Genomic DNA, 12,196 nt, shown 5'->3' with positions numbered 1-12,196 from the left:
CCTTGTGACCGCACGGACCGTAGCCCAGCAGGCTCCTCTGTACATGGGGTTCTCCAGGCCAGAATACTGGAGTGGGTGGCCATGCCCTTCTCCAGGGAATCTTCCTGATCCAGGGATTGAACCTGCGTCTCTTGCATCTCCTGCACTGCAGTTACTGGGGGAAGTCCCTAAATGTACTTAGTCACTCAGTCGTGTCTGACCTTTTGCAACCCCATGGACTGTAGCCTGCCAGACACCTCTGTCCATGCGGATTCTCCAGACTAGAATACTGAAGTGAGTTGCCATGCCCTCCTCCAGGGGATCTTCCCAACCCAGGAATTGAACTGGGGTCTCCTGCATTGCAGGCAGATTCTTTACCAGCTGAGCTACCAGGGAAGCCCAAATGAGCAAATAGGGGTTACCAAATGTGGTCAACAGCATCACTGAACAGGTAGGGTACCAGGCTCAGCGCTCAAAACTGGAAATCAAAATAGCACATCTCAGGATCAGCAAACTTCACCCTTGCTGTTTTACTTCTGAAGAGAAGACCTCAGGCAAAGAGTCTTTGGTTCTGACAGGGGAGAGCTGGTGAAGCCCAAAGACAGACTCACACCAGGATCCCTCTCCTCTTTTCTCCAAGTAGACAGCATGTATCCAAGACCCCAGCTCCCAGTGACGGCAGCGAGTGGAAAGAAAGGCAGAGAAGTGAGCAAGAATGAAGGCAAATTCCATCTCAGACCCCTGCTCTGAAGAATCTAACTTACTTTCACTATCTAAATAGATATTAACATGGTAGGAAAAATCATTTTCAACTATATTTATTGTTCTTTTAATTTTTCAATATTCTATCAAATCATATTCAGGCTTCGTGGATTGATACACACACAAAAAAATTTTGGTATGTGGACCTGACATAACTAATAACTAAGGAATATCAGGTTTTCTATTTTTAGATAGAATCAGCCGAAATTATTTTTGGAACTCAAATAGCTACAGTAGTAAATAATATTACAGGAGATGTTTCACTGTCCATCAGCAGTGAAGGAAAGCTGTCATGAGAACATAGGCAGTGGCTTATTTCGTTTTCTCTATTACCTCCAGTCAGGTTCTTCCCAAAGAAGCTGCAGTTTTCATTCTTAAAAGGAGCAATGCCAATGCCAATATACAGAATAGGAAAGAGGTTTTACAAAAGCAGAATTGCTTTATCAAAATAACAACACTAAACAAGTACCACTTATGCAATTCAATGAGTCTCATACATTTCCCGGCTCAGTTACAGGATCCATGAGTTTAAATAAAACATACTTGTAAAAACTGTTATTGAAACACGCAGTCAAACAGTTTTCTTAAATTATGAGGCTAATTGATTTTTTTTAATGGACCATTCACTTGTTCCCTGACCCTAAAAGATTCTTTATTCTAGGCCTCTTGTACGTTGTAAATTCATTAGGACCAACCTAGTTCCCAGAAGTATTGCATCATTAGAGGTACAGAGATGCAGATTAAAAGCAAAGTGGAGAGGTGAACTGTGCCTTAGGCAAATTAATAATACAAGGGAAGCCATTATGTAAAACCATTGTTTGGCTGTAAAAATTTGACTATACATTATAAAGGATTTTGGAAAACGTTGATAGAATTCCACATTGAAACAGAGCAGTTCATCTTAAACTGCAAAAAAGGGAATATTTAGAATATGAAAAATGGTGCAGGATTAATGACATTCTTCCCCTAAGCTGGCATCAAGATAGGGAGAAGTATAATGTTTCTTCCTATCCATTAAATTATTATCTAACTAAACCACATATTTGCCTGTGGATAAATCTGTATTCATACATTTACCTGGTATATACTCTTCCTTAAGGGATAAGAAAGTCTTATAAGGTAGATGTTAATACTACTGAACACTTAAATGCCATACTCAAACACTGAGAACACTATGTGTCCTGTTCTAAAAATAGTGAGTTTATTAAGTTTGGGGATGTCTAAATTGGTGAGGATTAAAGAGTCAGAAAAGCAAGAAAGGTGGAATGACTTTCTTTTTTTAATTGGAGAACTGGAAGAATAGACTCAATTTTGTAAAATAGATTAAAAGTACATATTTTCCCCCACTTATATATTTTATAAACTGCAAAGCTACAAATAGAGAATCACACCTTTCCAGAAAAACACAAAAACATAACCCTCAGGGGTATAAGAAAGATGAATGAAAAATATCCAAACATGAATCACAGAAAAGCCTGTCTTTTCTTTCTGTCTTTGTTAAGAATAAGATCAAAGGTGCCACAACTCTAGAATTATAGTAAGAATAGCCGACTTAGCTTTAGAGATGCTGGGTTACAACCCTAGCTATGGATGATATTTAGCTTTATAACCGTGATCAAAGTAACTTTTCATCCATTTCATTGGTCTGTGGGTCCCCACCATGAAATGATTCAGCAGTAGATAACAATCTTTCAGGAAGAGATGGAGAAACATTTAAGTAAAAAATGTCATATAAAATATGATAGCAAAACAGGAGGAGGAAAAAGATGTCTGACTTCATAGGAAAACAACATAGTAAAAAATCAATAGCCTCCTCAATTCTTATTTAAAATCAAAATATTTTAAATGATATATAAAAACTCAGTTTTATTTCCATATGAACATTTCTTTAAAATTATTATAATATACTATATACTCATAGGTGAATGAGACAGAATATTACATATTTTTGCCATTTTCAGTGATCATTAATGCTGATTTATTTTCTCTTAATACCCATGCTCATATGGCCTACCATCTTCTGTGCAAAGATCTTAACCAAAACCAATAAAATTCATTTAAATGCCACAAAGTAAAATAAGGTTTTTTCCTTTTAATTGTTTTTATGTTGTATTCACCCAACCATCAGTCTTTGGACTGACACAGAAAGATAAAATAGAAATAAATGCATAAAATACAAATTTCATAAATAAATTTCTTTATATTAAAAAAAGAAAGAGTAGCAAGGAACAGAAGCGCCTCCCTTGAATGAGGTCCACCCAAATAACTGGAATCTACCTTTCCTGCTCCTGCTTCATCCGTACTCTCTCCTCTTCTGACGTAAGGGAGTCCTGTATTTTTATTTTACCCGTTTTCTCAATCTTGTCATCTTTTCGATGTTTGCCAAACCTGTTGATAACAAAAAATTCTAACTTGTCAATGTATACAAAATGCATTGTCATTCTCCTGGGATAAGACCTATGCATTCAACGAAGTGTGAGCATCCTCAAAATGAGGCCCCAATGCCTCCTGCCCAGTATTAATATTTTCAGACAGATTACTTTGATCCGCTTTAATTGCAACTTTCCAGAGAAAAACCGTCTTTGGAAATGGCCCCCATAGCTGTTTTTCTTTAGCCAACAGAAAAATAACAAAATCCTTATGGTTCATCCTTATTAAACAGACAATCCATAAATGTATAGAACTGACTATCGGAGGATAAAAATCTGCATCAGAGTGGGTTTCTCTTAGAACTATAGAATGAAAATCCACAAACATCATTTTAATGATATCTTCACAAACAACTACTCTTTATTTTCACACTCAGGTTTATTGGCAATATGTGTCATACTTTAAACGCTGACAAACAAGGTCATATTTGCAAGGCTCAAAGCAAAAAAGGATAACTTACACTCTGACCGTACTTTGGGCTTATTAACCTGAAAGCTTTAAGGCAGTTTCAACAAATACTGTTCCTAAACCTGATGAAATGCTACTGCCGAATGTGGCATCTCTGACTTGGAAATCTGTATCCGATCAAAAACAAACATGAGGAACAAACACGTGATTCAGAAACAGTCCACACACATTTCCACAGATGGGCACTGAATTCTAGGCTTTCCAAGAAAACACTGATATTATTCCCTTCTGTATCCGAAATGCCTCAGAAACCCCAAACTTGGTATCCATTCTTTTTCCTCCTCTGTTCCTTTTTTCTGCTTTTCTCCAGACCAGACCATGTTGCCTGGAAGGCATGTGCTCCATCCCCAGAAATAACATTCGTCTGGAGTGATCTGGTCACCAGATGTTTCAAAAAACAACTCTTTTATAGACAGTTACTCAACTACACATTCACAAGTATATAAAGTATATTGAGAATTCTCAACTGAGCACAAAGTAGGAATTTGGCTTATGGTGATAATCATACTGAAAAAGAGAAGAGTAAAAGGGTAGGATCAAAGCTGATATAAAGAGAGAGAGAGAGAAAAAAAGTGACTTTGCTGGCAGTCCTGTGGTTGGACTTTGACTTCCGATGCAGAGAGCATGGTTTCAATCCCTGGTCAGGGAGCTAAGACCCCACATGCCTTACGGTCAAAACACCAAAGCACAATACAGAAGCAATATTGTAACAAATTCAATAAAGGCTTTTAAAAAACTGGTTCACTTAAAAGAGAAAATCTTTAAAAACAAACAAAAAGAGAGACAGAAATCTCAATTACTAGAATGGTTGGGAGCATACATCTTTTTATATATACATATAAATGTGATTGCAAATATGTGATTGAGTACACAGGAATACCACCTGTGTTCACTAAAGTAACACTATGTTATAAATGAGTAAGGGAAAGCATTTTGAAAAGGTTAAAATAGAAAATAGTTAAAGCATCACCACCGCTATTCCTTTAAAATTATCTGTATCATTAAATGGCATTGAAAACTGCCTGTGAAATTAACTTACACAAAGCAAACATATCCCTAAATTTTAATGTTATTTAGAAATTAGAAGATCATTTTCATTGCAAAAAGCACACACACACACACACACAAAACAAAAAACTCCCTAGAAACCTAAGCCCAGAAACTAATGACTTCTTACAAGGGAGAAAATATGTAGCATGCTTTGAAAACTAATAAATACAAAGCTTTAAAAATAAAAAACTTTCTCTTCCCTTTGTTTTTGTCAATATATCAATAATGCTTAGGAGGTAAACATAATGAGCATCTTTGTGGTGGCTGTTCAGTCGCTAAGTTGTGCCCAACTGTGAATCCATGGACTGCACCGTGCCAGGCTTCCCTGTCCGTCACTAACTCCCAGAGTTTGCTCAAATGCATGTCCATTGAACTGGTAAAGCCATTCAACCATCTCAGCCTCTGCTGTCCCCTTCTCCTCCTGCCCTCAATCTTTCCCAGCACCAGGGTCTTTTCCAAGGACTCAGTTCTTTGCATCAGGTGGCCAAAATATTCGAGCTTCAGCTTCAACATCAGTCCTTCCAATGAATATTCAGGCTTGATTTCCTTTAGGACTGACTGGTTTGATCTCCTTGGTGTCCAAGGGACTCTCAAGAGTCTTCTCCAGCACCACAATTTGAAAGCATTAATTCTGCGGTGCTCAACCTTCCTTTTAGTCCAACTCACATCCATACATGACTACTGGAAAAAACATAGCTTTGACTGTGCGGATCTTTGTCAGCAAAGTGATGTCTCTGCTTTTTAATATGCTGCTAGGTTTGTCATAGCTTTTCTTCCAAGGAGCAAGAGTCTTTTAATTTCATAATGACTATCTTTATAGAATGAATTAACAAAAAAGCAAACCAAAACAGCTGACACATCCCAGGAGGAGCCATCATCTAAAACATAATGTTCATTCATTTGACAGAAATTTATTGAGCATCTACAAGGGGTTCAGGGAAGAGTTCAGGGCTGGACAAATTAATTTGTGTGTCGTTAGCATGTAGATGTTATTTAAAGCCCATGTGAATCCCATTGTGAAAATGCTGTAGCACTGAGGCATCTGGAAATATAAAAGGCATTAAATTCTACTTCAAGAAAAATGTCAAGTTCACATCTTAATGCATCACATTTACTTATAACAGGGATTCTTAAGGTAAATCATTTAACCATTTAGTTTCTCAGTTCATAAATACCCTTCAAACATTACATTGTCACCATATTGACCTTTTTCTTTTGTGGTACTGGTTCTCATTCTGGATTATATACATTCAATCCTGTATCATATTTGAGAAACACTACCATGGCACCAGCAATATCATCTATCTGAACCAAAGTGAAAGTGAAAGTTGCTCAGTTGTGTCCAGCTCTTTGCAACCCCATACAGTCCATGGAGTTCTCCAGGCCAGAACACTGGAGTGGGTAGCTTTTCCCTTCTCTAGGGGATCTTCCCAACCCAGGGATCGATCCCACGTCTCCCACAGTGCAGGCAAATTCTTTACCAGCTGAGCCACAAGGGAAGTCAAAGAATACTGGAGTGGGTGATACAGCTTAATCTTACAAGAATCTGCCCTTTGAGTTAACAGTCCAGGAGAAGACTGAGGTGGTTGACTTCTCCATGTTTTAAAGCAGTTTAGCTATTTTCAGCCCCAATCTAACACTGAGTTTAATTAGTTACTGTTAAGATTTTTTTTTCAAATGATCTTTGTCCTATTTTGTTCAGAAAGTTTCCGTTTTCTAACTCAGTCTACAAACTTTTAGTTGTTTTTTTTAATCTAAAATACACAATTAAAAATAAAAAAAAGAAAACTGTGAATCCCAACTCATTTAAGAACTGCATTTTTCTTTAATTGTATTTGTTGGCAAAATATCTGTTTCCTAGGCTGCCTGCTGGGGCTTCTCACGTGGCTCAGTGGTAAAGAATCGCCTGCCCTGGGTTGGGAAGATCCCCTGGAGAAGGAAATGGCTGCCCACTCAAGTATTCTTGCCTGGAAAATCCCATGGACAGAGAATACTGGTGGGCTACAGTCCATGTGGTCACAAATAATCAGACACAACTTAGCAACAGACTTTTTTTTTTTTAACTATTCAGGCTGCTGCCAATCATCAGAATATAATATTTTATTATTTGTAAATTTATTATCAAATTGCTATACCTTCCTTTTTTAAATTACAGATTCAAATTAATATAGGAACAAAGTGAATGAACCATAGATAAAATGTGTATAGGTTAGCTTTTGGACATTTCCCTTCATGCCTGCTTTAGTTAATAAATTATGTGATTTCTTTAAGGCATACTATAAAAGCATAGCACATTACTTGATAATTGGGGTAAAAACAGATCCCTCAGCTGTAATTTTTTGACAGAATGAAATAAAGACTGTAAATGAAAAAAAAATACACCAACCATTCTACAGTATAAAAAGAAAGAAAAAAAAAACAGGTAGCTATATCCTCATCACTCTAACTGCCAATCTATTCTAGTGTTCATCTTAATTTACAGTTGCTTAATTCTTCCTGAAAGAGGGACGGGTAGGTCATCGAGAAATTCCAGCCACACTTATACTCACACAGTCAGTTTCAGAGTTGAAATCAGTAATCAGCCTATGAAGACAATCACTTAATAGCAAGATGCTTAGAAACTTGGAGGACATCAATTACATTTATTTTACTATCTTCGAAAAGCCACCAATGAATTTCAACTAGGTCATTTTCCAAGGAACAGAATAACTGAAAAAATATTATGTTAATAATATGTCCAGGAAGCAAACCCATTCCCAGGAAAGAATCAGTCTCATGAACTGCCTTCTGACTACCCCATACACATGTTCAAAGAGAAATCACCACCACTTCTGGAAGAATTTGTTGGTTAAATCTTATGATATATTAATACAGTAGAATGACCTTTATTTGTTTTTTAACAGGGACAAAGACAAATAGAGAGCTTGAGAAAAAAATTGATGGGGAAAAATTTCTCTATTGGTACTGCCCTATAGAGACAAGAGGTACAATGTAAAAAGTGCCAACAAGCCATTGAAGACTCCCTCACAGAAAGATACAGTGGATGAGCCCATCTTATCAGAGTGAAATTGATTGCTTAAACATATGGCTTTCTTTACAAAGAATACAGCAATGCTTTCATTCAGCTAAAGTAATCTCCACATAATCTGCTAAATGGGTTCCACCATGACGCACTACAAATGAGATCACGGCTGTCTGCCAGATCAGCCATATATATTATTACTGCAAAGAGTGATGGGCAAGATGTGCACTTGTTGATGAATGGAGGAGGAAAAAAAAGCAAAACCACAAACCAACGGTCATAACGGCTTGCAACCAAATTCTGTTGTTTTTTACAGAAAGAGCTTTCGTGGGAAATTAACTACTGCAAGAGGTTTGTGCTTTTCAACCAATGTTTTGGTTTTTAGGAAATTAACCTCATTCTCTCTGTGGTATGAATAACACGGAACTCTTCCTATATTTTATACTGCGACTAAAATCAGAGATTTTTTTTTAATTGGATGATAATTGCTCTGCAATATTGTGTTGGTTTCTGCCATACATCAACATGAATTAGCCACAAGTTTCCATACGTCCTGTCCCTTCTAAACCCCTCCCATCTCCCTCGCCATCCCACCCCTCTAAGCTGTCAGAGCACTGGGTTGAGTTCCCTCACAAAGCCAATTCCCATTTGCTCTCTATTTTATGTAAGGTAATGTACATGCTTCCGTACTATTCTCTCAGTTCGTTGTCCTCCTCCTTCCCCCGTGTCCCCGAGTCTGTTTTCTATGTCTGCATCTCCATTGCTCCCCTGCAAATAGGTTCATCAGTACCATCTCTCTAGATTCCATATGCATGAGTTAATATACAATATTTGTCTTTTTCTTTCTGAATTACTTCACTTAGTACCATAGGCTCTAGTTTCATCCACCTCAAAATCAGAGATCTTTAGGAGGGACTGGACTGAACGCTAACACACAACAGGCTGCTATAAAGAAAATAAAACTAGTTTTGTAATGAAAGGTTTTTCCCTAATATCATACTTGAAAACACAAGAGGAAAAAGAAAGTCTTAAATCTGCTGCAACATTTAAAAATCAACACACAGACTAACTAGAACCGATTAACTTGTAAGTTTTGAGGAATAATTTTTAAAATAAGATTTTCTTGCAAAAAACTCACTGAAATGTCACCTAGAAATCTGGTATTTCTTACTGCTAATTACCGAGGTCTTCATGTCTAAGGAGTACTTTGCTATAAAGATTTGTCTGCCTATTTACCCTAAGAAATGCATAGGTTAAATGATGCTACTTGGCTGAGGAGAGAAGTGAAAATGGCAGACATTCAGTATCAGCTACCAGAAGCCTTGTGTCCCCACACCCCACACGACCCTGTCCCCAGCCAACAGCAACTCCTGCACTGGTGTGGGACTCCATCCCTGCCCTTCATTTCTGCATGCTTGCACCATTATGTGCTTTAATCACTTCCTTTCTCCAGGAACTCGGCATCTCTTTCTGGAAATTTCCAGTTTCTGGCAGACACCTGTGTGGTACAGCCATTGTGCTACACCGCCTTTGAACACTGCTTGCTATATAACAATGTGCCAGGGCCCTAAGGATCCCTGGGAGATCCCAGCTACCCAGTGGGCCAAGTTCAAGAACCTGTAGGGCAAAACTGAAGACTCTGTCCTGCATTCCTGCATCACCATAAGAAGCCTGCATGCCCTGGGCAGGGCACATGTTCACACAAGCAAAATCACCTCACCAGCTTTTAACCTCATTCCTCTGTAGTCCTTTGAGTCATGTGAAAAAAGTGAAAGTGTTAGTCACTCAGTTATGTCCAACTCTTTGCGACTCCTTGGACTGTAACCCGCCAGGCTCCTCTGTCCATGGAATTCTCCAAGCAAGAACATGGAGCGGGTGTAGCCATTCTCTTCTTCAGGGGGATCTTCCCAACCCAGGGATTGAACCTGGGTCTCCTGCATTGTAGGTGGATTCTTTACTGTCTGAGACACCAGGGAAGCCCCCTTTGAGTCATACTTTTCATAAATGGTTTTAGATCCAAGTTTCTCTAGAAGGTCTTTTTTTGATTGATTCTGGTACAATCTTTCCCCACATTCTTGGTATGAGCAGTGACTTCCCTCAATTCAACTTGCCTTAAAGTCCTAAAAATCAACTGCTCTAAACTTTAGCTGAAGAAAATAAACATCTAGCCGTGTGTCTCTGCAGACTGTTCTAGCGCATTCCTGTCCCAGTGCGCTGAAGCTTGATGTGCATATCTACCTGAAGACAGAGGCCCGGAGATGAGTCCACCTTGTCTGATGTCTTCATCTAACAGTCAAGGAAACTGACACCCAAGAGGTCTGCACTCAGAGCTGTCCAAAGTCACCGTGCAAGGAAGGAGCAGAGTTCAGGTGGCCTCACTGAGTTTAAGAGACCCTGGAGGCTCTGAACTTGGGCCCTCTAGAAAAAAGAAATCCCCAACCAGTGAAGTTCACTCTGTAAATCCTATGTGAGACGTATAATTGAGCACCTGTTGAAGGCTTTTTTGCTCATTTAATTACACTTCACTAGAATTTATTGAATTCTTCTTTATGTACTTGATCTTATTGATCCCCACAACCAGCATATTAGATAGGTATTCTCGCCTTCCTGATTAGGGAAAACCTCAGGAAGCAAAGAGGGATTGAGAGATTTAACAGGTCATCTAGCAATTAAGAGCCGTGCCCTGGTGGCTCAGTGGTAAAGACTCCACATGCCAGCGCAAGAGATGCAGAAGATTGGGTTCTATCCCTGGGTCGGGAAGATCCCCAGAAGAAATGGCAAGCCACTGCAGTGTTCTTGCCTGGGAAATCCCATGGACAGAGGAGCCTCGCAGGCTACAGTCCATTGCAAAGAGGTGGACACGACTGAGCATACATGCAGTCTAGCCACTAAGCAGCAAAGCCAGGATTCCAGCCTCAGGCTCTCTTTATAACCACACTCAGCTCCCTCCAAAGCTTGAGGAACCAAAGACAGCTAGCTACTCTATGGCTTTATACTGAAAGTAGTTGGTTCAAACATCTTGGTTGAAATTACTGAGATAAATCTTGCTTTGCCAGCAGCAAGGAGGTCCAGGAGACATTGTTCCCAAATGAACTTTTCTATGGAGGCCAGGAGTCCAGACTCAAGGTCAAGAACTGCTTCTTGAGTTTGAGGGAGAATGGATACACCCCCTATGTAAGGCTGAACCCTTTGCTGTCCACCTGAAACTATCACAGCATTGTAAATGAGCTATACTCCAACACAAAATAAAACGTTTAAAAAAAAAGGGGGGGGGGGGTGTCTGATCCTAACCATTGGAAAGGGTCACACAAACAGCCACATCCCCATGTCTAGAACATTGCCAGTATTTCTACTGACACTCTATTGACACTCTCAATGACTCAGTATTGCAGTGATACTCTAGAAGTCAAAGCGGTCTGCGTGACACGTGCAAATCCTGCCAGGCTGCAGCAGAAGCGGGTCAAATCACCCAATCAGAGGGTAAAACAGCAAGAAGTCACTGGGGGTACTTCTCTGTATAATAATGGGTTCATGGTTTCTGGCTCTATTTTTTTTTTTTTTTTTTTTTGCCTCAGCCTCCATTTTATCGATGAGAAACAACAAAAAAAAAATCCTTTCTGACTTTCCCATGTATCTTTCCGATACAGGATCTTTCATATTTTAGTAACATTTAAAGAAATTGCTACCATGATCATGTACTGATTTGCTCAGCAGTGGTTTGTGGTGATGCTAGATGAATCAGGGAAGAGAGATCTGATTAGGAAAAGCAGAAAAAGCTCCCATTTAGGCAAAAAACATCTTGGTAATCAACCATGATGAGAAGCAGCCCTGGAAAGTGTACATGACAACTTGATAGTGCTTTTGTCAAATAGGATGCTGTTTTAAGCCAGTGCAGTGTAACGGGGGTTCTCTTTGAAAGGAAATTCACAAACTTGAGGATCATTATTTGATTGTGTACGGTTTTCATCAGTGCTAGTCTGATTAGATTTAATAAACGAAATTTGTGTTGCTTGGCATCCAGGAAAAAAAAATAGGTAACTTTTTTTTTTTCCTTAAAGAAAACATAGCTTTTACTCAACCAAGCTAGAACAGCCTTCAGATATGAGATGGTCCCTTAATGGGCAACGTGCCCTTCTTAGGACTCCCACTAAGTGTCCTTACAAGTGCGTGTTTCCCCAGTGGAGCTTGTGTCATCAAGTCAAGGACGCCCAGATATGCCTAGTAACCCGACACTGCAGGAGTCCTGGAAGGATACAGACAAGGAGACGGTAAAGCAATTAGGAAACTGAACCTAGCACATCATCAATTTTGACTTTACCAGAATCATCAGAAACTCCAAAGATTTTAAAACCCAAACCAAACCAAACACACACACACACACACCAGAAAGTGTGGGATCCAGATATAAAGTCTTAAGCGGGGGAAAAAGCAAGCACAGTAATCTTTCAAAACACAAGATGACTACATAAATAACCTGAAATAATA

At 39.0% G+C, this 12,196-nt stretch overlaps 1 protein-coding gene across 8 annotated transcripts in view; it reads right to left on the bottom strand.

Annotated features, from left to right (window-relative positions):
• Nucleotides 1–12,196, bottom strand: part of PARD3 (par-3 family cell polarity regulator) — a 592,324-nt gene that overhangs the window by 172,224 nt on the left and 407,904 nt on the right. For 6 of the 8 annotated variants that reach the window (XM_052651068.1, XM_052651061.1, XM_052651063.1 and 3 more), the window contains one exon: nucleotides 3,019–3,129. The exons of the other annotated variants lie outside the window; for them this stretch is intronic. In XM_052651068.1, coding sequence (XP_052507028.1) covers nucleotides 3,019–3,129 — 111 coding nt within the window. The remainder of the gene's footprint in view (nucleotides 1–3,018; nucleotides 3,130–12,196) is intronic. 8 annotated transcript variants of the gene reach the window in all.

Source organism: Budorcas taxicolor, chromosome 13 (assembly GCF_023091745.1).
Source record: "Budorcas taxicolor isolate Tak-1 chromosome 13, Takin1.1, whole genome shotgun sequence".
Classification (NCBI taxonomy): domain Eukaryota; kingdom Metazoa; phylum Chordata; class Mammalia; order Artiodactyla; family Bovidae; genus Budorcas; species Budorcas taxicolor.
The sequence above is the reverse complement of the archived record's forward strand: the minus strand, read 5'-3'. Positions and strand labels throughout refer to the sequence as shown.